The sequence below is a fragment of the Homarus americanus genome, unplaced genomic scaffold (genome assembly GCF_018991925.1).
Source record: "Homarus americanus isolate GMGI-L3 unplaced genomic scaffold, GMGI_Hamer_2.0 scaffold56333, whole genome shotgun sequence".
Classification (NCBI taxonomy): Eukaryota; Metazoa; Arthropoda; class Malacostraca; order Decapoda; family Nephropidae; genus Homarus; species Homarus americanus.
In genome coordinates, this window is record NW_024734940.1 from 8,016,297 (window position 1) to 8,042,061 (window position 25,765).

The 25,765-nt window shown below is 38.2% G+C and overlaps 1 protein-coding gene across 3 annotated transcripts in view; it reads right to left on the reverse strand.

Annotated features, from left to right (window-relative positions):
- Positions 1-25,765, reverse strand: part of LOC121870604 (LMBR1 domain-containing protein 2 homolog) — a 47,493-nt gene that overhangs the window by 20,403 nt on the left and 1,325 nt on the right. For all 3 annotated transcript variants that reach the window (XM_042372439.1, XM_042372438.1, XM_042372437.1), the window contains 9 exons: positions 18,644-18,903; positions 18,052-18,216; positions 17,428-17,638; positions 12,430-12,606; positions 11,918-12,095; positions 7,212-7,393; positions 6,505-6,744; positions 2,481-2,682; positions 1,750-1,846 (listed from right to left, as the gene is read on the reverse strand). In XM_042372439.1, coding sequence (XP_042228373.1) covers positions 1,750-1,846; positions 2,481-2,682; positions 6,505-6,744; positions 7,212-7,393; positions 11,918-12,095; positions 12,430-12,606; positions 17,428-17,638; positions 18,052-18,216; positions 18,644-18,903 — 1,712 coding nt within the window. The remainder of the gene's footprint in view (positions 1-1,749; positions 1,847-2,480; positions 2,683-6,504; positions 6,745-7,211; positions 7,394-11,917; positions 12,096-12,429; positions 12,607-17,427; positions 17,639-18,051; positions 18,217-18,643; positions 18,904-25,765) is intronic.

Below are 25,765 nucleotides of genomic sequence, written 5' to 3' on the forward strand. Positions count from 1 at the left end.
ATATATATATATATATATATATATATATATATATATATATATATATATATATCTCATCTTATATATATATATATATATATATATATATATATATATATATATATATATATATATATATATATATATATATATATATATATACACACAGTGAACCCTCACTTTACGCGGTCAATTGAACCCACGGAGGCCCGCGTAAAGCGAGAAACGCGTAAAGTGAACAACATAACATATGGGATTAAATGAAATAGAGACCGGCTGACCCCCAAACTCCACTTTTTCCGACACAATACCTATGTTCTAGTAAAAATAACATCTTAATTTTATGATGGTACATGCACACAATTAATACTTAAGAGAAATAGAGAAATAGAAATAGAGAAATACAGTCGCCAAGTTAATGTCCATTCAAATAATGGACTCCACTCCCTCCCCCTCTTCTCACACTACACTCGCTGGCTCTTCCCTCTGAGAAATTTTTGGGGGAAAACCACTAGATTTTAAGGTATAGTAATAAATAATACCTCAAACTAAAGTTAGGATAATATAATTGGCATTGCTGGATTCCTTGTAAGACCAGGAATATTTTGAATATAAATGTCATATATTTTGCACAAAAGATAACATATTTACTCAGAGTAAACAAAATACTTACATTAGATCTAAAATTTGTATGTCTAATGCAAAATCTATGATGCTTATATTCAAAATGATCATCAAATTGTAAGAATTCCAGCAATGTAAATTATATTCTGGCCGGATAATTTGTATGAATTTTATGAGCTAAATAAAAAATTATACTTCACCTGCGTATATGAGTAGATGCACCGCGTAAAGTGGGAATTCCGGTTCTGGCAGGGTACCGCGTAAATGTAGGAAACGCGGAAAGTGAAACCGCGTAAAGCGAGGGTTCACTGTGTGTGTGTGTGTGTATATATATATATATATATATATATATATATATATATATATATATATATATATATATATATATATATATATATATATATATATATATATATATATATATATATATATATATATATATATAAAGTAACTTTTTTATACTGTAGATAATACAGTATTGCACACGTTAAAAAAATATATATATATACAGTAATACCCCGCTTAACGCGGTTTCGCTTAGCGCGTTTTATCATATACGCGGTGCCTCGCCAGAGCCGAACTTTCACTTAACGCGGGTTTTTTCCACATATACGCGGCGAGTGTCCGGCTCAAGACGCTATTTTTAGATTCGCCCCACCCGCCACCCGCTGCTCCCGTCTGCCTCGCCTCTCCTTCCTCCTCCCTCCCTCCGCCTGGGCAAGCCGCGCTGTAAGGTTGCGCAGTGTGTGTCTTCTACTAACGTAAGTGTTACACCTAACCTTTAATTTTCCTAACCTAACCTTTATTTTTCCTAACTTAACCTTTATTTTTCCTAACCTAACCTCTTCTATATTACTTGTTTGTTCATACCATCATAAATTTAAAATAAAATTTTTACTACAACATAGTTATGTGTCGTCAAAAAGTGGAGTTTGGGGGGTCGGGCCAGTTTCTATTGGAATTAATCCCATATGTTCTGTTGTTCACTTAGCGCGGTTTTCACTTAACACGGTACCCTGTGGGTTTTATTGACCGCGTTAAGCGGGGTACTACTGTATATATATATATATACCAGCCTGTGTCTTTACTGTCTAATTATACAACTTACTTTTACTTCTGATTTTCCTCCAGAAGCCAGTATCTTACCTGTACATACTGGCAGAAGATTCACCACCACCAAATCTTTCTGCAAAATCTTTACGCCGGGCAGCATTATCTTCCATTCTCTGACGGCGACGAGATTCTGTAGAGAAAATTTTTATATACAGCCTGTTCCAAAAAAGACCTGGACAACTTTAGTTGTTAACAAATTTAGAACCACAAATGATAAGATTATAATATTTGTTTTATAGGATACAGAAACTAAAAAAGTTATGTGCACACCATCAATGCAATTCAATGTGTGCTCCGTTTGATCAGCATGTTTAGCTTCCACCAGTGCACATGCAGCTATGATTCAAGCTCCAAGATCCTGCAAGTTTGCCACCTTGGTCTTGTGATCAACATCTCTGACAAACCCCCACAGGAACATATCAAGAAGGGTTTTGTCTGGTGATCATGGTGGCCAGGCAGTTGGTCCACCTCAGCTAATTCTGCACATGACAAATGGAGCACACATTGAATTGTATTGGTGGTGTGCACAAAACTTTGAGTGTCTGTATCCTATAAAACAAACAGTATAATCTTATGATTTGTGGTTCTAAATTTATTAAAAACTGAAGTTGTCCAGGTCTTTTTGGGAACATCCTGTACTGTTTTTATCATTGTCATCATTAAAGTACTCAAGTAGCTTTTAAAAAAAAATCAGCCATAATCATTTATTTGGATATTTTCTCTGACAGAGAAACACAACATGCATTACTTTCAACTGTCCATACCTCTACTTATGAGTGTTTTGCCTTCCTCGATGAGGTCTGTTGTAAGGTCATCATCACACATAAACTGCTGGAACCCTAAAGCAGACAGCAGCCTGGATCCTAAGCTATAGTATGTTGCCAGACAAAGTGCCACAATCATCATTGGGAAGTAAATGTTAAAGCCATCACTGATGATCTTGATGACATCCATGTGACCCATTATCTGTTAGAGGATATGCAGTGGTATAATACAGATGTTATCATAAACTATACTGTAATTCACACCCCTCTGTCATCTCAGGCATTCAAAACACCTTTCTTTTAACTACATTCTGGTAACCCGAGAAGCCTCAGGTAACTTAAATTTGAGAACATTTTCCTTCATTCTAGGTCCATATTTTGCAGCTATAAGTTTAAGGTAGGAAGTATCATACTAACTCTGAGCTGCTCTTTTACTTTATGGGGATCGACCCACTGGAAACCCCCCCCCACCCCCCACCCCTCTTTTTAGGGATGGATTTATATGAAATTTTAACACATTATTTAGGATCTCTCAACAGTGTTTCCATTAAGATTTTAATAAATTCAGGTAATATTTTTTTTTTATCTTTCTTATAATTGAAATGCAACAAACACTTACATACTTACAACCAAACAATTAATATATACCCATGCAATGAAGAGAAAAAAAAATCATTAAAATATCCTCCAAAGATCACTGCTGTCGGCCACCTCACATTTTTTTTTTTCCCGGGCATTAGCCCACCCGGGCACAAGTCATTTATAATGACCCACATCAAGGCTTGAGGGAAAAAATATAATAAAATAATAATAATAATGTTAAGAATAATTATAATAATAATATTAGAGAGCCATAAATAAAATAAAAAATATAAAAATATCAAGAGTGCAAAATGATACAGGTTGTACCTCTCTAGTCCGGCAACCTCGGGACCTGACCGGTGCCGGACCATGGAAATTCACCCTTTTCCTGGATAGATAGTGACTTGTGCTTAAGCCTGGAAGCACTAGCACCACTTTCTCTGCATCATGGTCTCTTTGAAGACATATTGAAGGGTTAAATGTCGTATAGTAGCTTCTCAAATTTCGCAAGTTTTTAATTCTTAACGTATTTTATTGGAACACACAAAAAAATAAATAAATAAAAATTTTGAAGGCAGAAACTTGAATTTCGACGGGTTTGAACGGCCCGCCAACGTGCAGACGTGCATAATCGTGTAAACAGCGTCATTTCTCTTATGTACAAAAGATTCATTATTGTTTATTACTGGATGTCTTTTTTATTTAATTAATGTTTATGTGTGCAAAATGAGCAATACAATTCATTAATAATACGTAGAATATTAAAACACACGAGGAAATGACACAGCATTGTATTCGTTGATTACAAAACCAGTGACTGACTGGTTCTACATATAAAACTGAAGAAAATAAGACCTTGGTTGTAGCTGTAGTAAAATTAACATGGTTGTTTTAAGTAATGTTATTTAATGTTAATAAATGGAACAATAGAAGTAGCTAACGATAATGGTAAAGAAAAAAGTGAGATCGCATATGTAAGTGCGTATGCGCACACATGAAAACATATCATCATTACTTTATATAAGAATATGAAAGCAACACTTATTTACTGTTCATATATATTTTAATTAATGTTTCTGAATTTGTTTTTATTGAATTAATGTACGTGTGTGCAAAATTAACAATACAATTTATTAATAATACGTGGAATATTAGAGGAGACGAGACGGCTGCCGGCATTGTTTATGTTAAAGCTTACGAAACCAGTGACTGATTGGTTCTACATATAAAACTGAAGAAAATAAGACCCTGAGTTTAGCTGTAGTAAAATTAATGTAAAAAAATGAATATGGTTGCTTGAAGTACCTGTAATGTTATTTAATGTTAATAAATGGAACAATATAAGTAGCTAACCATTAATGGTAAAAAAAAAAGTGAGACTGCTCGTATGTAAGTGCGCACATGTGAAAATATATCGTCATTACTCTACATAAGAATATGAAAGCAACACTTATTTACTGCTCATATATATTGAAGGGTTAAATGTTGTACTCTGTATAGACAAGCAGAGAGAGAGAGAGAGAGCAGCCGAACTGCCGGATGTAAACAAACCTTAATTTCCCGCGGCTTTTTTTTTTTTTTTTTTTTTAAGGGGATTAGCCCACCCGGGCATAGGTCACTGACCCACATTGGGGCCTGAGGGGCAAAAATTTAATACTCCTGTAATAATAATAATCAGATAAGTAAAAAAAAAAAAAAGCTGCTTATCTACCTATTGGACAAACTAAAATCGTTCCGGACCACGGGAGTTTCCGGACCACAGAATGCCGGACTAGAGAGGTACAACCTGTATATGTATGTTGTGTTGTCAAACTAAGAGAAACAATTGAGACCCTGCAATTGTGTGTAAATGAGACAGAAAGTCAGATCAGCAACCAGATACTTGGTCAAAAATTTTGTGATGCCATATGGCAGCAGGATCTCCCATTAGACATAAAGCTTTCAATATCATCCCAGGTGGTAGTATCTCCCTGATTGATAGCTGCCTACTACCTGCAGTATAGTAATTTTTTGAGTTGCACACTCTTTCTAGTATGGAATATTTTCCAATCATTGGTGAATCTAATACAGTACAGTATTATTAGAAATTTAAAAATGTCCAAACACTTTTGGAGTTATTTCCAAATTTTATGTGTATAATGTTTGTTTTGAGTTACAAGCCTTTGAAGATTTACAAGTTCTTGGTACATGGTGCCTTCCTGATTTTGCACAATATCAATTGCTAGAAAGCAAGGGTGTCAAGAGGCACCACCTCTATCTTTGTTGCCAGGTTTAGAATTCCTTAAAATGACTCCGATTCATAAAACTCTGTAGAATAATCCAGGTTCATATTCTTGAATTTGTTCTACTTTTCTTTTTATGTGGTGTCAGGTGAGAAGTATCTGCTTCAAACTGTCATAAGGGAAGGACTGGTGATACGAAACACAAGGGAGAATAACAAATGAGACAACTGATAGCCAAAGATGTGGTCTAAAAATTACTGAGGAAACAGTTTAAATACTTGGGCAAGGGAAGGTAGGGGGTTTCACGAGTCATGCAACATAGGTCTAATCTCTGAATGGGCTAAACGAGCACTGAGAAGGATTACACGATATCACAACTCAGCAGACTGGCTTATAGGTGTTGCCAGATGAATCTTTTCTATGTTTTAATAAATAATACAATACTTGTACCTGTATATAACAATAAAACTAAATACATCATTTGCTCATAATACTATTTTTGGAGTAGACGATGTTATTGCACATAGTTCATACTTGGCAATGATGTAGCTAAGCGAAAGGAATTTTTCAGAAAATCAGATTTTTCAAAATTTTTGGATTGTTCACAGAGGGGCCATCACCATAACTTTACATTCCTTCTTTTGATGATACATCCAAGCACCCAAATAACCTTTCTCCCAGGTAAAGTTCTCTCCCCAATTTCAGTCCATTCTATAAGTCTTTAACATCTCCCAAATACTTAACTGTACTGGCAATCTTCACTTTCCTCCATAATTTTATCAAAGTTGTACATACTCATTTATGGTTTTTCTATTCTGCATGCTATATCAAAATCCACAGTTCACTTCCATCCAGAAAAATCACCAAGGTACCTTACTCTTCCAAGCATTTAACACTAGCCCTTTGTGTACAGGGTTCCCTCTGAGCTGAATAAAATTGCCTGGCATTAGACAAATAAATACTGAAAGTGGCACTCCTTGTCAAAATTATAAATTATCTTTTGCAGTTCCTATTCATTCTTCACATAAAGCACTTATCATTAGTGTAAAGATCCAGTGAATAGTTCAGGGATACAATCCATCCCCCAAGCCCTAGGAAGTCTACCACTCCCAGTTTTAACTAATTCAGTACAGGAATATATCATTAAAGATAACACATGTCCATTAGTCATTCCATCTCAATGTATTTCCATTCTTGCTCAAACACTCAGCTTCACCTACCTGTGTATAATATGTCTCTTCAGTGTGCTTTTTAATAACGTGAGAGTCCATGTGTATGAGAGATAGAAAATTGAGGCACATTGGTGGAGTGAGGCGACACAGCATCATTCCAGAGAAGATGAGAGAATATTCATCCGTCTGATGGTGAGGCGCAAGATAGTACAGGTTTAGTACACGAATCTTGAACAATGTCGAGTATGCACACAGGGCTATGTAAGCCATGGATAAGGAAGATATCATCTGGAAGGAACAGAAAAGTTTGGATACCAATTTCTTTGTTAAGACAAAAACAGTATGTTTTGAAGGTCTTCCATACAATTTTCACTGCTGTTATATATTGCTAAGCTAGCTTGATTTCCCATATAGAAAGAGTATATTAATTATGACTTTTCCTTTCCATACATAAGTGCAAAATAACCTGGCCACGGGCAGATCATAATTTAATTACAGTATAACTTGTTAAAAACAACTTGTTAAAAACAAACTGATGAAAAAGAAAGATTTGAGTGTGTTCAAGAAATGAAATGATTTACCACACACTGTCCTCAAATGAAAACTTATACTACCCTGTAGTAGTTTTGGTTGACTACACTATAAAAATGTGAGGCAAGAAAACCATTTGGTTCTTCATATTAAGACTCGTCAACAGAAATGTACATGTGTTACACAGTCATAAATTCAAAGAATAAAATCAAGAAAATATTTACCTCAATTGTAAAGTAATCATAATTTGCCTTGGCAAGGTTGACAAAAACTGCAAACAGCGAGATGGTCGGGTTGGTGCTGAAAAATGTTAACTCAGACCAGACAACCACCACAGACACGAGGGCACAGCACACAGCAAGAGCACGCAGTAGATACCCTCGCACAAAGCAACGCCAAATCCATTCTTGATTGTAGGGGCAAAGAAAATTTTTTTCATGTTATATGACTAATTCATAACTAGTACAGTAAAAAGTAGCATCCTAAATACTGTATAGGTATCCCTTCCTAAATGAGTGGGTTAGGTTCCTGAAAAACCATTTCCTCAGTGAATTTTCGTATACTGAATAAAAGAACACATGGGAAAAATAGGGTTCAGTTCCCCAATGACAAGAAACCCTAATATCATACCCCAATTGCATGAAATCGGTTCACGAACAAAAAAACAACAACTACCTAACTAATGGTAAATAGTACACAACAGTGTACTGTAATTTACTACCTAACACATTAAAAACACTAATAAAATACTATCTAGATGAGAATATGCAGCTAAAACCATTAAAGAAAAGCTAAATAAAAGTTTGATACAGCTGCCATTTGCAAAGACGCTGGCTGTGTGGCCTCAAGCATGAGTGAGGAAGCTGCCTCTACTGACCCTTAGCAACAAGGCCCCACACACTGCTCCCCCTCGTGCTCTGACACACAATATAATTTTTTATTCCCTTCATGTTTTTGACCTTATGGTTAAAAAAAAAAAAAAAAAAAAGTGATGAGTTAAGTTTTTCTACCCAAAATTAAGAGCTGAAAAATAACCATAACATAACTCACACCTCAGCCTGGTAGGGATATGGCTGCCCTAACTGACTCCTGGGGGCATGCTATTTGAATTTTTGCCAGGACCCAAATCCGTATAAGAAGGGGTAGCTTATATAAAATGAAAGAGAGGTGATAATTTAGGAAATTCGTATAAGGGAATTTTCGTATCTTGAACATTTATATAACGAGGGATACCTGTACCTAAGTTTTAAAGGTGAAATTCCTTTCCACACCAATATATCTTTTCAGTGACCAACTCTAAGGTACTGGACATTAAACTATGGAGGATATGGGGTGAGGTATGATGCAATGAGCTCCTAAAAACAGCAAGACAATCACAATATACAGGAAGTCCCCATTTTACAAACCCGAGTAAAAAAAATCCCATTTTGATTTTTTTAGTTGAAATTCGAAATTACAAAATATTTTCTCACTGGTTTGCTAACACAGGCATCTCAGGGCTTCCTGTACCCAACCAGGTCAGTTTATATTGTACAGACAAACCAAAAACAACATAAGGTACTGTATTAAATATTAGGTTCTGTACCAACTGTGCTGTACTGTATATGGTATACAGTACATTATTTTATTCACCGCAGTGTATTTAGTTTTAATGTTGTTGTTTTTTTATAGTTGTAACACCTTAAAAATTTTATGCATTTTTGGGGGGGCTGGTTGAAAACCAGTTTAATTTTTTTCAGGTAAATTTTTGGGGGAGAACCGAACCCTATTTTCCTCATTTACTGTTATTCACTATCTGAAAATTCAGTAACCAAATGACTTTCAAGAAACTTAACACATTTGGATAGTGGGGAATACCTGTATACAATACACCAAAAACATAATTAAATACATGTTTTCAAATTTTTTTTAGATATTTTGGGATGCCTTTTTTTCCCACATACAATGGGAGTCTTTGGGAAAATGTGATCCAATTTATGAAAGGCTTATCAGGAATGGACCCCTTTCATACTGTAAATGGGAGAATGCCCATACAGTATGCAATGATAATCTTGGTTTTAATGGAAAAAATATGTATCGTGTAATATTCTGTAGTACTGTACTGTACAGTATAGTCTGCATTTACGCGGTCAATTGAACCCGTGGAGTACCGCGTAAAATGAGAAACGCGTAAATGAAATAACAGAACATGTGGGATTAATTGAAATAGAGATTGGGCCGACCCCCAAACTCCACTTTTTCCGACACAATATGCACATCATAGTAAAAATAGTATCTTAATTTTATGATGGTATGCACACACATACAATATAGAAGAGAAATATCAATAAGAGAATAATATACTGTACCAGGTAAAAGAAAATCAAGGTTTAACACTTACGTTAGTAGAAGAGATGGGTTGGCATAAGAGGATGGGGGGCTGGTTCCGAGGCAGAGGACAGATTGCTAGCCCTCAGGTGAATCACCATCACTATCCACCATAGTTGTCAGGGCCTCCCTGACAAACCCCTCAAAGTCACCATCACTGTCACTATCACTGGCTTGGGCTGGCTGTGGTGGGTTGCGGGCGAAGAAGTCAGTGATGCTACGCTGACAGCTAGTGTTGATGTGGTCGTGATACATCTTGATGTACTGCTCCATACTTTGGTCTAGAAGGTTATTGAAGACTTCATACCGGTGATTGATATGGTCCTTTGAAAGGGTGAGCTTTAGTTTCTCGGTAAACTCGATGGCATCCCTTACATCACCATGAGTTAACTTCTGTTCTCTTGCTGCCGCACCACCTGCCTCCTCACTGACGTCATTGTCTTCCAACATCTCGTCGGCAGTCACCTCAGGATCCCTGATTACCTCTATGATGTCGTCGTTGGTGGTCTCGGAGAAGCCTGCAGCTGTAACACTCTGTGCAGTTTCTCTTGCAAGGTCCACTGCTACTGCAACAGACTGAACCTCTCCAGCCACAGGTTGACTCTGCCTCCCACCTGGGATACCCTGCAACACATGCCGCCACGCTTGACGAATCGTTGCCGCAGACAGCTCCCCCCATGCCTCCACCAAGAAATCAACAGCTTTCTTTACGTTAAACATTTTCCAAAACTGTTTAACTCGCACTTCATGCTCCGCCAACTCTTGTTCTGCATCCTCGTTGTCATCGCTCTCGCTATCTCTGCCACTCAGAAGGTTACGCAACTCATCCTTGGTGTTGGTACTGTACAGTCGTTCAGGAGCTTAAACTTCTTTGCAGAGAATGGAGCCTTAACGTTGCATATCAACTCCTGGTCCATGGGCTGGATTAACGACGTAGTGTTGGGAGGAAGGAAGACCACTTTTACACTGGGGTGACGATCCAACAGTAAGGGCGAGTGTCCTGGTGCGTTGTCAAGCAGCAACAAAATGTTGAATGGCACATTATTTTGCGTGCAGAATTTCTTCACGTCGGGAATGAAACAGTCGTCAAACCAGGAGAGGGACAGACCAGTGAACATCCATGCCTTACGTGAGGTTAGCCAGTGGACATTTAGCTTGGTCATGTCCATGTTCTTGTAGGCGTGTGGCTTGCGGGCTGTGTGGATCACCGACAACTTGAGCTTACAGGTACCGGAGGCATTGGTGGTAAACAGGACAGTGATGCGCTCCTTCTGCAATTTCCAGCCCCAACACTTGCTGGCAGACTTGACAACGAAGGTCTTGGAAGGTAATTTTTTCCAAAATAGACCGGATTCATCCATGTTGAACACCCGGTCGTCGGTGTACTGTCCTTCCTCCATAACTTCTCGTAAGAATGGAGGAAAATCCATGGCGGCAGCACGGTCAGCACTGGCTCCTTCACCAACAATGTTAATGTTGGTAATCTTGTTCCTTTTCTTCACCCTTCACTGCTTCCTCTGGGTGGCTACCCAGAGGAAGAAGTGAAGGGTTTGGGCTCTGCAATTCCCATCTTGCGAGCCACTGATGAGTACAGTTCACGAGCGTAGTCCTGCACTGCCTGCGTGTCGACCGCCATGTTCCGTCTTGCCTGACGAATTAAGTAGCTCACCAGTAAGTTCTCAGTCTTGAGCAGCACCTTATTCTGACAGTATTTCACCATTGAAGCACCTGCAGACTTTGTGATGCTCATGTGTTCTTTAATCTTGGCAGCATCCTTCTTGATCGTCCGGATCGTAGATTCGTTCACGCCAAATCAACTTGCCTCGTTCCTTTCTCTAAATCTTGCACGATCTTGTACCTAACTTCGTAACTTAGGGCACATCGTATCTTCTTGGGCTTGGGGCGGCTGGGTCCAGGTAATGCAAGGTTTTTCTGGGGTGGTGGGGGTCCAGCGGATGCCATTGTTGAACAGATTAGCGAGCACAAGAGAGAACAGTATACGCGGTGAGTGAGAACAATGAGACTGACGCAGCTGGGTCAGTAGCTTCCCTCCCGTGTCAGGCCACTTCATATAACATTAGACCAATCACAGCTAGCGGCGGAGGGAGGTAAGGATGCGTGGCCCAATCACAATTCAATACGTCATATGACGTCAGCGATAACGCAATAGAGACATACTGCGCATCCATATCCGCGCCGCTTCCCGCGTATGGTCGAGAATGGACTGCTTGAATAAAAAATGGCGCGGCGCGTCTGGACCTCCAGCCGCTCTCCATGTAAATGACCAAATTTACCGCGTAATTAAAGCATTTACATTCTGGCAAGGCACCGCGTAAATGACAAAACGCGTAAACAAAAACCGCGTAAATGCAGACAATACTGTATATGTACAGTACAGTATTAAATATACGTACAGTATTGTACTCCAGAACATCTGCATTATACATTAACTTAAACATTAAATAGGTATATTAAATCATCAACACTAACAATTATGTAAATCACATGTATTAAACATTATGCATAGATTGAAGTACATATACAAAAAAGTTAAAAAAATTACCAATAGTTGGTGTATAGATGTATGACAAGATGTAGTGTCTCCGTGGGGGTGTTGAGTGCTTGAAGGAGGTATCATGGGAGATAGAATTGCGGTGTGTGTCTTCTAAATTCACAATCTTTTCCACTAGCAATCCCCACTGTGTCTCTACACGACGCTGGTTTTGCAGTGCCTTGATAAGCTGTGATAAAGAAATTATAAAATTTTTATCCATTTCAAACCAAAACAGTAATTGAATTGAATACAGTACCATTACCACCCAAATACTTCAAAAACTATATATATTTTATTGTTCACATATAGGCTTATCAACAGAATATGTTGGCATATAATATTATTGCTGATAACTGTTAGTAACAGAACTGCATTTCCAGTTAAATTTTCCCATGAGATGATTCATTTATTATGCATGCTACATGCATCTTGTGGCAGCACTCCCAGTAGATAAGTCTTTTTATGTGCATGCCATCAAAGGCTAAGAGCATTTGGGTTTTGATCCAAAAGCTATTACTTACTTGCTTGTGTAACCTAACAAGAGCTTTTTCTGAGGGTACATCGGCATGAGGGGAATCTGGTGGTGGCTGCCTTCGAATACGGTCTAGCAGCTCTGTGGGGATTTTGCTCTCAATGACATCCATGTGAGAATGTAGAGGATGCCCAGGGTCTATACTGCCACCAAGGGCTCGCATGCTCTGGAAATAAATTCAATTTACTAAATAGCATACTTAAAATTTTTCTGAACTTATTACCAAATACAGTATAGTCTGCATTTACGCGGTCAATTGAACCCGTAGAGGTCCGCGTAAAACGAGAAACGAGTAAATGAAATAACAAAACATATGGGATTAATTGAAATAGAGACTGGGCCGACCCCCAAACTCCACTTTTTCCGACACAATACCTACGTTGTAGTAAAAATAACATCTTAATTTTATGATGGTATGCACACACAATTAATAATTAAGAGAAATACAGTCGCCCGGTTAATGTCCATTCAAATAATGGACTCAACTCCCCCCCCCCCTCTTCCCACGCTCGCTGGCTCATCCCTCTCTGAGAAATGTTTGGGTGAAAACACTAGGTTTTAAGGTTTAGTAATAAATAATACCTCAGACTAAAGCTAGGATAATGTAATTGACATTGCTGGATCCCTTGCAAAACAGGGAATATTTTCAATATAAACGTCATATATTTTGCACAAAAGATAAAATTTTTGCTCTTTCTAATAAAATTCTTAAATTATCTCTAAAATTTGTATGTCTAATGCAAATTTTAGGATTTTTATATTTAAAATAATCACCATCTTATAAGAATTCCGGCAATGTAAATTATAATCTGGCCGGGTAATTTGTATGAATTTTATGAGCTAAAAACAAATATCTTCAGTAAATAAACAAATTATACTTCACCCAGACACTATCTGTCAATCAAAATACCCCACCTCCCTATAATGGGCCCCTGTCTCATCAACAGAACATATTATATAAATGGGTCAATACATCTGATATTATATTCAGATTCACCACCCTGTAACTTTCCACTGGCAGTGAGGTGACATGTTCAATGCACGTGATAAGGTGTACCCACGGGAAGCTGCGTCATACTATGTTGAGTAAAGGAATAAGTAGCCGGCTCTCTGGCCACCTGAAGCAAGCAGCAGTTTGACATCCTTGACTAGAGGAAGACGTTATTTGAGAGCCGCAGTGGATGGCTCCGTCTTCCCTCGAGGGGGAACGACGTACCCATACCGTTCTCCCTCGATGGGTCACTACTCATGAGTCGCTCACAACAACTTATATCGTAAGGACGTGACCTAACGTTTATAATACATAAACGCCGTCCCTTTCTCATTCACTCCTAAACAGTGGAACTTTCGGTCGATCTACACTCAGGAACTATATATACAATCCTTTTATAATAAAACAAGGAACTACAGTTTGGGTTTCGTTACTTAAACCCAAATAATAAATATATGTGAACGGCCTGGTTAATTGCACAAGTAGCCGATTCATCCTGCTCCCCCCTCTTCCCATGCTTGCTGAGTCCCTCCCTCCCTCCCTACCCCCCACCTTCCCTCCTTACCAGAGAATTGTTTGGGGAAAAACAGTATGCTTACATTTTTAGTAATAAATAATACCTCACTCTAAAGTTATGATATAATTGACATTGTTGGATTCCTTGCAAGACAGGGAATATTTTGAATATAAACGTCATATATTTTGCACAAAAGATAAAATTTTTGCTCTTTCTAATAAAATTCTTAAATTATCTCTATAATTTGTATGTCTAATGCAAATTTTAGGATGTTTATATTTAAAATAATCACCATCTTATAAGAATTCCAGCAATGTAAATTATATTCTGGGCGGGTAATTTGTATGAATTTTATGAGCTAAAAACAAATATCTTCAGTAAATAAACAAATTATACTTCACCCTCGTAAATGATGAAATTTACTGCGTAATTAAAAAATTTCATTCTGGCAAGGTGTCGCGTAAATGACCAAACGCGTAAACAAAACCTGCGTAAATCCAGACTACACTGTATGTATTTTTTTAAACACTTGCAAGTACAGAAAAAAAAAACATAATTCATACTCTCCCCTAATTCAAAATTACTTATAAGTTGTAATGATTTGCTGTTACGAAATATATGTTACCAATTTCACAAAATTTGGTAAATTTTGAAATATGAGACATTTTCAAATATTACAATACAGTATACTGTATATATATACAGTACAGAAGTATCTTACAATTTCAGTAATATTTGGTAACATTTCGAATTATGAGACATTTAGAAATATTATGATATACAGTGGTCCCTCGGTTAACGAGATTTTGGTTAACGAGTTACCTTCCATAAGATTCTTAACTTCGGTTAAAGAGCAATCCCTCGATTAACGAGTTTCTTACGAGCCGACCTCCAAATGTTTTAGCTTGCATTTGGCAGTCCACCAGCTGTAGTATTAGTCTGCCAATACAGTAATCGGTTCTAGGGCTTAAATTCCTTGCCCTTTTAGTAAATATCAAGAAGTTTATACTATTCAATAATTTTAAAAGTTTAATACAGTGAACCCTCACTTTACGCGGTCAATTGAACCCATGGAGGCCCGCGCAAAGCGAGAAACGCGTAAAGTGAACAACATAACATATGGGATTAAATGAAATAGAGACCGGCTGACCCCCAAACTCCACTTTTTCCGACACAATACCTATGTTCTAGTAAAAATAACATCTTAATTTTATGATGGTACATGCACACAATTAATACTTAAGAGAAATAGAGAAATACAGTCGCCAAGTTAATGTCCATTCAAATAATGGACTCAACTCCCTCCCACTCTTCTCACACTCCTGGCTCTTCCCTCTCTGAGAAATGTTTGGGGAAAAACCACTAGATTTTAAGGTATAGTAATAAATAATACCGCAAACTAAAGTTAGGATAATATAATTGACATTGCTGGATTCCTTGTAAGACCAGGATATTTTGAATATAAATGTCATACATTTTGCACAAAAGAAAACATATTTACTCAGAGTAAACAAAATACTTAGAGTAGATCTAAAATTTGTATGTCTAATGCAAAATCTATGATGTTTATATTCAAAATGATCATCAAATTGTAAGAATTCCAGCAATGTAAATTATATTCTGGCCGGGTAATTTGTATGAATTTTATGAGCTAAAACAAATATCTTCAGTTAATAATAAAAAAATATATTCTTCACGACACTATCTGTCAATCAAAGTACCCCACCTTGCCTCCCCCCCCCTTCCAAACGCGCCAGATGGTCGGTCGGTCGGTCCCTCCCTCCCTCCCCCCCACCAACCCTCCCTACCAGAGAAATGTGTGGGAGAAACCAGAATATTTACCTTTTTAGTAATAAATAATACCTCAGACTAAAGTTAGGATAATATAATTGGCATTGCTGGATTCCTTGCAAGACCAGGAATATTTTGAATATACATTTCATATATTTTGCACAAAAGATAACATATTTGCTCTGGTAAACAAAATACTTGCATTAGATCTAAAATTTGTATGTCTAATGCAAAATCTATAATGCTTATATTCAAAATGATCATCAAATTGTAAGAATTCCAGCAATGCAAATTATATTCTGGCCGGATAATTTGTATGAATTTTATTAGCTAAATAAAAAAATTATACTTCCGTGTATATGAGTAGATGCACCGCGCAAAGTGGGAATTCCGGTTCTGGCAGGGTACCGCGTAAACGTGGAAACGTGTAAAGTGGGACCGCGTAAAGCGAGGGTTGACTGTATTAAATTTTTTAGTTATTTTAACAATTATTGAACATAATTGAAGGTAGGGTCACTAGTTTGTGGCATGCCATCCAGCCTGCCAACACAGCATACAGGCACCAGTCTTTGTGTCTTTTCAGTGGAGGTAACATCTTGCTTTGAGACTCTCTTCAACTAAACGCTTTTTTTCTGTGTTTACAAGCAAATTATTGGTCATGTTGAAATTTATTTTACATATTGACAATATATAATGCAGTGCAGTGTTGATTTAAAGAAAATAATCTTGAATTACACCAAGAGAACTAAAATTTTATGGGTGAAATGGCGCCATGGGGTGACTTCTCTTCCACCCCAATGCCTTCTCTTCTCCCTTCTCCCCTACCCCCATTCTAATTCCCATCATCATCATCATCATCATCATCATCATCATCCAGGAGCCTTCTACATACACACCTCAAAGTTAGTGTACTTTTCTACCTTTTTTGTTGAATTTAGGTAATTTTCGGTGAGCTGGAACCAATTACCCAAAAACCCATTGAAACAATGGTTTCGGTTAACGAGCAAACTTCTAGAACGGATTGTGCTCGTTAACCGAGGGACCACTGTACTGTATATACAATATTAAATTTTTTTGTTATATTGGGTAAAATTTTGAAGTATGAGAGACATTTACGAATATGTATGATGCACATGTCACCACTGGATGCGACCGCCCGTCTCACTGTAAACAAGTATTCGTGTCGGTCAGTTCATGTGGGTCAGTTGTGGAGTGCACGTCTATGGCCTACCACGCAACCTTTTTCCATCATTGCCCAGTGTTTGAGCCATTGTGTCTGATAACCCTAAATTTGGTACTGAACTTGATATCGTTTAAATTTTGATTGGGGCAGATAACGGAAAAGTGCCGTTGTTTTGTTTGTTATTCCCTCAGGAGATGGTATCCCTCATAATTCGTAAGAGGTAGAGCCCTTATTATATCGATTTTTTTTTTTACTGTAGTACTGTACTGTACAAATTAACTTTTATGCCACAAGACCAACCTTTAGGTATAATGTAAAATTACCATTCCATTACTTCTGAATGAAAGTGTGCCATTATAAAAATTTCATATTTACCAAAGAATAATGAATATTAGGCACATTTTCAGAGAAGACAAATCTTATAATCTTATTCAAATCATATAACCAGAAACAATGATACATGTTTAATCATTTTCACAAGACCAACAACCCAAGGAAATTTTACCTGTAAAAGGTCATTCACTCGTTCGTTGGACTCTGCCCTCTCTTGAGAAAGTTTTGCTGCGTGGAAATATGAATGGTGAAGAGTGTGGACTATGGAGGCCGAATGCCAAAGGGAGCGTGGTACCTCGACCAATCCATAGCCTAACAGCAACACCAACCAAAACAAGCCCCAAGTGTTGGAGGCTGATGCAGCAATGGTACGCAACTTAGCTCTGTAAAGATTGCAAATATATTATTTAAGAGACTTGTTGACTATCTCATGAAAATGCACAATTAGAGCTAACAAGTATCAGCAACTCTGTACTGTACACTTTCACTACCTGCTTCTGTCATTAATCCTCATATTGCTGGGTGGGTGTGTGGAATTTTTCTCTTTATAAGTGAAAATTTAATGATCCACTTGATAACTTCAGCTTGGATCCAATCCATTACACCAACCCTTGTAAAATTATCTGAGTACATGTGGTCTTTTCATACAACCAACAAAATTAACATTGTACACATATTACATATTCTTATGAGGTAAAATAATTGTGATATAATAATTCAATATATTTTTCCTGTACAAATGATATGTCAATCATCAAATATTAAACCAATACTGTACCTTGCACTCTTTACTCACCCATCAAGACCAAGGTCAGTCAGTGCTATATACAGTAAGAGTATGCCCACAATGAGTAGGTACGACCCATAATATATTGCATTGTCAATAATAGCAGATCTCAATTTTGTTCCAATAGTGAAATCTCCAGCCTTTGTGTATGACTGCATCAAGGGAAGTATCAACCTGAAATATGTTCAAGACTGAATAAAAGAATACAAACTACTGTGCATATAATATACTAACACTGAATTCAATGAATTTGAAAATCTTCTCTTTCTCTTTACAGCTTCCTTTTTTTCACTAATATTTAGTTGTCTATTTGTACCTCACCATCCAAAGGATGGGGGAAAGTGGAATCAAACCATTTTGGATAAAGTTCATGATTTAACTGAACCTGTGAACCTAAAATCACTTCAAACAAAGAGATAATAGTTTTACTGTATATTTCAACAATACTGTAGGTATTTTTCCTGTTAATTTTATTTGAATTCTTCCAACCAAAGGCAAAACAGTATCCTACAAAGTTATTCTTAGTGACTTGAGTAACTAAGATGACACAAGGTTGAATGGATTTCCCAACATAAAATTGAGAAATGCAGAAATACCTTACCATGTGAGAAACTGTGATGTCCAGTAAACAATCCTCCAGAAGACAAGCAAAACCCGGCGTGGAACAAAACTCCATGGTTTGGGGCACTTCAGATCAGGAGGGACTGTTGTGGTCAGTATAGTGTCATTCGTCACATTTAATGGTAGACCATGTAATATAGTCTCAGTGAAGTTATTTTCTGTGACTGCACTGCTTGACACTTCTCTCAGTTGCCTAGCTGGAGACAAGTCAAGGTCCGAGCGGCAGGTCTCGTAGATTGTCTAGACACGAGAATAAGTATGTTGCAACCTTGGTGAAGAGTCCACACACATTAAGTGATTATCATCATGCAATTGTTCATACTGTAAAGTATCTGTCAACCAAAAATATACTTTACAAAATAATAAATTTTATCAAATCTGAGTATGTTCGTGTAAAGATGTCGTTTAAGGCACACATTACGGGGAGGTAGTGCACTTGACTGAAGAGTCGCTCAGCTGTGCAGCAAATGAAATACAGGTATTTTTATTCAGACTGTTCACTTTATATGTATCAAAGGGTGGGGGAAAAGTTTCGTCATCAGAAGTTTCATCGATAATTTGTACAATTATGTAAGTGCATTGGTCATTCTCTCAATTTTATTAAGCTGGGAAAATGTGAAACAACAAAAGCACTCTTGTTCGAGATATGTTTATTAAGACATTATTTCTATTATACATCACAAATAGAATTTCTACTTCATGTCAATCACAATATGCACGCACGCACACGCGCACACACACACTTACTTATGGCTGTCCGTCATAGCCGACGATGACTCTGCTTCATTATGAAAACAATGATGATGAGTGGTAAACTAGGGACGTTGTCAGCGGTGTCACTGGATGTGGAGTCCGAACTTTGACCCACAGATTCTATTGCACTTTGAGCAGGACAGCTCCGGGTTGGGTGGGAGGTCTCTGGGAGTGCGATTGTGTCTCCTTTCCCTTCGTGAACATCTGGCCCAATTACACTCATTCTCGAGATGTTTGACACCTTGGGTACAAGTGAGCACCATAGACTACAGTCAGATGCAATGGTCTTAAGGTCCTTTGGAGGAATGTTACTTTTTTGAGCAGCATCCTGGGGTTGGTCTTTCTACCTTTTGCATTGTCCTCCAGGGTTGCAGCGTGCCTTGGGCAGCTGCAGAAAGAGGATCTGGCAGGGGAGTCAGTGCTCTGGCATGTGGATGATTTGTCCAGTTCATTGCATCTGTCGCTTTGCCAGAAATGCTTCTGTGCTGGTGGTGCTGGTGCATAGGAGGATGTCAGTATGCCGGACTTTGTCCTGCATACTGACCAAGAATGCACTACAAACAACAGATGTGGAAGGCCTCAAGTGAACTGATGTGCCTTTGGTATGTAATCCACACCTCTGAACCAAATAAGATGGCGAAAATGCAAACAGTTTGGTAAACAGAAAGTTTGGTTGTAACTTTGAGGCTGTTATTGTCGAGCACTCTGGAGCGCAGACGACCAAAGGAGGCAGCTGCAAGATGGATCCAAGCCTGGATCTCCTCGTCGATTATGTGCTTGGGGGAAAGAATACGTGCACGCACACACACACACACACATGCAGTCAATTGATCCACAGCAATTTGGCAATATGAGGACCTCCTCTACATCACACTGCTTAGTTAGTTTCCTGGATTTCTTGCACAAAAACCTGCAGAAACATAAGACATCACTGACCATTACCCTTGTTGACTTCAGGAAGGCTTTTGACCTTGTTGATCAACAAGGCCATTGCACTAGGGCTGCCCACCAACCTGGTCTCACGGCTCACTGATTTCCTCAGTGAGCGTCATCAGGCAATCAGGTACCAGGGTTCTGTCTCCACTTTCCAACACCCCCATCTGTGGTTTTCCCCAGGGGACCAAGATGGGACCACTGTGCTTCCTAATCCTCATCAACGATGCTCTATCAGACACTCCTCACAGGTGGAAGTACGTGGATGACTGCACTGTGGGGGTTACAGTGGACAAAACCTCACTGGACTACTCATCACTACAAGCACCCTGGACAGGCTACAGGCATGGACTACGGAGAACAAGGTCACCATCTACCACACCAAAACCGTAGTCATGCACATCAATACCGCCACCACTCCAGTGCAAGCTCCAGCAGTCACAGTGGGTGCCCATCCTCTCCAGTTAGTGCAGTCTGCCAAACTCCTGGGTGTTACCATAGACCACAAACTGGACTGGAAGGCCCATGTAAACAACAAAATCAAGGCAGCCTCATACCGACTCTACATGCTCCGCCAACTCAGGTCACTTGGGGCACCCACGCCGGAGCTGAGGACTATCTACAACGCCTTTATTCTCCCCAAACTAACGTATGCGTCACCAGTCTGGTCGTTTTCTCTCAACTCTACCCAACAACGTCAACTAGAGAAGGTACAGAAAAGGGCCTGCAGAATCATGCTCGGCGCAGACTACTCTGGCTACAACAACGCTCTCTCCACCCTGGAAATGCCATCCCTCAGTGACCTCCACCATCAAGCACTAGCAAGGTTTGGCAGTGGATTACTGCACCATCCTTGTCAACTCCTGCCACCGGCAGTCCCCAGCTCACCTCGCGCAGTACGCCACTACAATAAAATTCAGCCCATAAGAGCCTGCACTGATAGATATAAAAATAGCACCATCCCATCTATTGTTAAAATAATAAACAACTATTGATTTATGTACTGTACAGCCCTGTAAATCTATTGAACACATATCATTATGTCTAAATCACATGTAAGTTTGTATATTTTCAGCAACCGGCTGCAACTCTACTAATAAACCGTTTATTATTATTATTATTATTACACACACACACATCAGTACAGTTGTCAAATCCTCCAGTTTTTGCCTCCACCTCCTCCGTTGACTCAAGTTCCTTGTAGTTCCTGCGCCCTAGCTCCTCAGTGTTTACTCAACATTCATACTTCCCAAGCTCACCTATGCCTTCCCTGCCTGGTCCTCCTGACTAAGTGCCACACAATGGAAACACCTAAAAAAATGCAAAAGAGGGTGTACAAGATTATTCTCTCCCCCTCCCACTCCACATATCAAGAAGCACTCAACACACTGACCCTCTTGGTTCTCTCTGACCATCACCACAACCTCATCTGCAAATTTGGTTTGAAGCTTCTGCACCATCCTCGACACCGGCTCCTACTTCCACCAGAGATGTCTCGTCCGTGTATTGATGTTCGACACCGCAACCGCATCCAGTCCATAAGAGCATGTACCGATTGCTACAAGAACAGCCCAGTCCCAACCATTGTAAAATTATCAACAACTAGTAATCAACTGGTGTATTCACTCCCAGTCAATCTCAATCTTACCTTTTGCACTGTCATTATGTTGAAATGCCCTGTAGTATAACCTTCTCCCCACTTAGTTATTATATATCATATTTGTATCACTTATGTTACTTCCAGCTGCCATGCTCATTCAATAAACCATTAATTATTATTATTATTATTATTATTATTATACACAGAGCTATCCTTCCATCATTAGTTCACCATCTCATCACTTTAGAGAAGTCAAGATCAACTGAGCAGCTCTTCCGCCAAACACACTACCTCCCCATAACATTTGTCTTAAAGGACACCTTTACATGAATATGTGGTGTTTACACTCGATTCTAATCTTTATAAAATGTTCATTATTATTCAATACTTTATTGTATATGTTTGGTGTCACTTATCTTGATATATATTATAATTAGTGAAAAGAGAAGTACCCTAGGAGTAAGTGTGTTCTCTGAAAGCAAGAATTTGTTTGTGACTTCAACGGTAAATATTCTTTATTTCAAGCGTTTTTTCCACTCACATCTTCAAACTTCATGTTTTCAAGCAGTTACAGATATATGTTTACCGATATTAAATTCAGCAGGAACCCCTACGGCCCGGTTGACATTCCGGAACGTCCATCTAGGGCGCCCTGGTTGACGTTCCGGAACGAGCGCCTTTTCTGGGCATTGTTTGAATGCCCAGCGCGGATTATTACGTTCCAGCGTAACTATTTGCCTGTCACGCCACACGCTCGGCCGCAGGGAAGCTTCCTAAACATAATTACCTACTTTTGTTTGTTTCATTTTCATTGTTTGTTCATTTTATCATGTTGTATCAAAGTAATATTGCTAAAAGTAATGTAGTATTACTGGAAAATAATGCTATGATTATGTTATAAATGTATTTATTTGTGGAATTATTATTCTGATAATTATTTATATGCATTACCTGTTATCCAAATACAAAGAGAGCCTGGCGACAGACTGTGTGTGTGTAGCCGAGCACTTTTTATGAAATTAATGCAAATAAAATATTCTAAATGAATTATTTATAGAAAATAAGTATTATGATCAGTAAATATATGCATTACTGCCATCCCGTACACAAATGCAAGCAGAAAATGGCCGCTAAGTGCGTAGTGATCACGAGCACTAGCCATCAAAACAACAGTGTCACCTTATCTCCCTCGCCACTGCTGCCTCAGGGAAGTTTCTAGAGGGTCAATATATAATATTTCTTACTTCTTTTTTAATTTTTAATCATTTAAAAAGGTTAAAAATATTTTTTTTTAAAGTTGATTTTTGTTGATTTACCCAGCGTGGGGATACAGCCAGCGGCACCCTAGCCTGGGGAGTAGGGGTTAAAGTGAGCCAGAACAGGGTATGCTTAACAGTTATGTTTGGATCTAATTGCAATATATCAATATATACTGTGTTAATCGAACATTATATATGAACCAATGAGCTACAAGGGGAATGGGACTTCTTAGGCCTTTTTTTTTTTTTATAACGGATTAGCCCACCCGGGCACAGGTCACTGACCCACATCGGGGCCTAGGGGGCGAAAATATAATAATAATAATAATAATAATAATAATAATAATAATAATAATAATAATAATAATAATTCATAGTAATTAAAATTAATAATAAAAGATACAAAATTAAAAATAAAATAATAATAATATGTACACAGTATTGTGTTGTCAAAGTAAGAGAAACAATTGAGACCCTACAATTGTGTGTAAATGAGGCAGAAAGTCAGACCAGCAACCTGGGACTTGGTCACAATATTCGTGATGCCATATAGCAGCAGGGTCTACCATTAGACAATACATTATGCTTCCAATATCTTCCCAGGCGGTAGTACCTTCCTGTTTCATAGCTGCCTACTAAAAAAACAAATGAAAACGACATAGTATACAGGATGATAATCCTTTATCTGAAGTCTCTGTGGTCGTATGTGACACAAACTGGAATTTTTAGGCACTTTAGCTAGGACCCTCTGATCCAGGCCAAAATCTAACTATCCAATGCATTTTATTTTTTTATTTTTAGAGGATTTAACTGCATATTGAGATATACAGCCAACAACTAGATGCCTAACCTAGTAAAATTATATCATAGCCCCTATACAGTGTACCCTATACCAGGATATCAATTGTATAAACCTGTGCAGCCAAATTATAACAGTAGCACCAGATGTTTATAAATACATAATGACAGGAGTTCAGTCTCCACCTACAGTGACATTGAAATAAAACATTAACAAATGGTTTTTTGTTTTAACGTTTTTTATGTTTTGCTTGTGTTGTGAACTTAACCCCTCGAGAATGAGAAATATCTAGAAAATGTCTCCCCTTGGATGGCATATAAGTTTTTGTATAATGAGAGTACTGTTCAAGTTGTACAAAAGGCTTGGAAATACTTCTTTACTTGACATGATATGGCACTACACCCAGGCTGGGTATTTGCAAAACCTCTTAATACAACCACACTGACACAAGGCTATGATATATTACATTACTTTCCTTGGATACAGGGTCGTGATGGTATTCATTCTATGTAATTTTCTGCTAAATGGAAGCCTCTTTGTCCTAAACTTTTCAGCTGACAGATAATTTACTGTACCCATACCAGATTCAAAAGGGCTTTTCAAATCAGGAAGAACATACCTTAAGGCAAATGTTATACACTTAGGATGGTGGAAAAGACAGAGAAAACTATATTAAGCACTAAAGAAAGATCTCATTCTTAGCATTATTATTTACAATTGGTTAGCAGTCAATAAACTGACATCCTTTTTTCAAGCTAAAACATTTTTTCAGCCATTAAAAGAAAATAATAATTTTAGCGACTTTGTACAGTAGAACGTCGATTTAAAGCAATTCAATTTAAGATTATTGATTTAAAGCAACACCCACATTTAAGGACAATGTTTTATTTTAAAGCGAATCTTTCCTATTTTGCGCGAGTCAATCAAGGCGCATCATATTTTAAATTTTGCACCTACTGTTTCCCACCAAACGCGTCTCCGGGCACGCTACACGGTTGCCAGCCACCCTCTCACACCCTCCCACATGCTCAGTTCTCACACTGTGTGACACTATCTCCTTCTACCAAGTGCATCGACCATTGCCACTATGTCCAAGAGGCCAGCTACTACATCATTAATTACCCCAAAGGCCAAGAAATCAAGGCAAGCAATTACATTGGAGCAGAAAAACAAGGTGCTGGAAGCACTGCGTGGAAATGGTGTTTCCCGCGTGTCAGATGAGACCACAGCCACACCACTAGAGTGGTGTGGATGATGAGCTGATCGAGTTGGGCTCTGCAACTTCAGAGGATGAATTGCCTAACTAAAGTTGAGTGAAAAATCTATTTTTTATAGCATAAAGTAATTAAAAAATAAGTTTGAGAGGAAAATGAGTGCTACATATATCTTTTTGTAGTACTGTATAGACTTGAAATTTAGTTAAGAACAGTTTATGGTTGTCCTTTTTCAAATAAAGGACAAACATGTCTCAAAAAGGATAGTTCTGTCCTTAAAAGGACAGACTTGGCAAACCTTGGTCACGCGACCCTCTCACATCACCTGATCGCTAGTACACAGACCATTTCATGTTCCATAATTTTAGTTGTGTTGATTTATAAGTATTTGTTTTAACCCTTAAGCCCCAGGTTATTGTGCTGCTGGCATTACCCCCCTCCCACACGTGGTTAAATCAAGAAAAAATAAAATAAAAATAAAAATAAATAAAAAGGGCGGGAAAATAGGCGGACGTTCTGGAACGTCACCCGGGGCCTAAAGGTT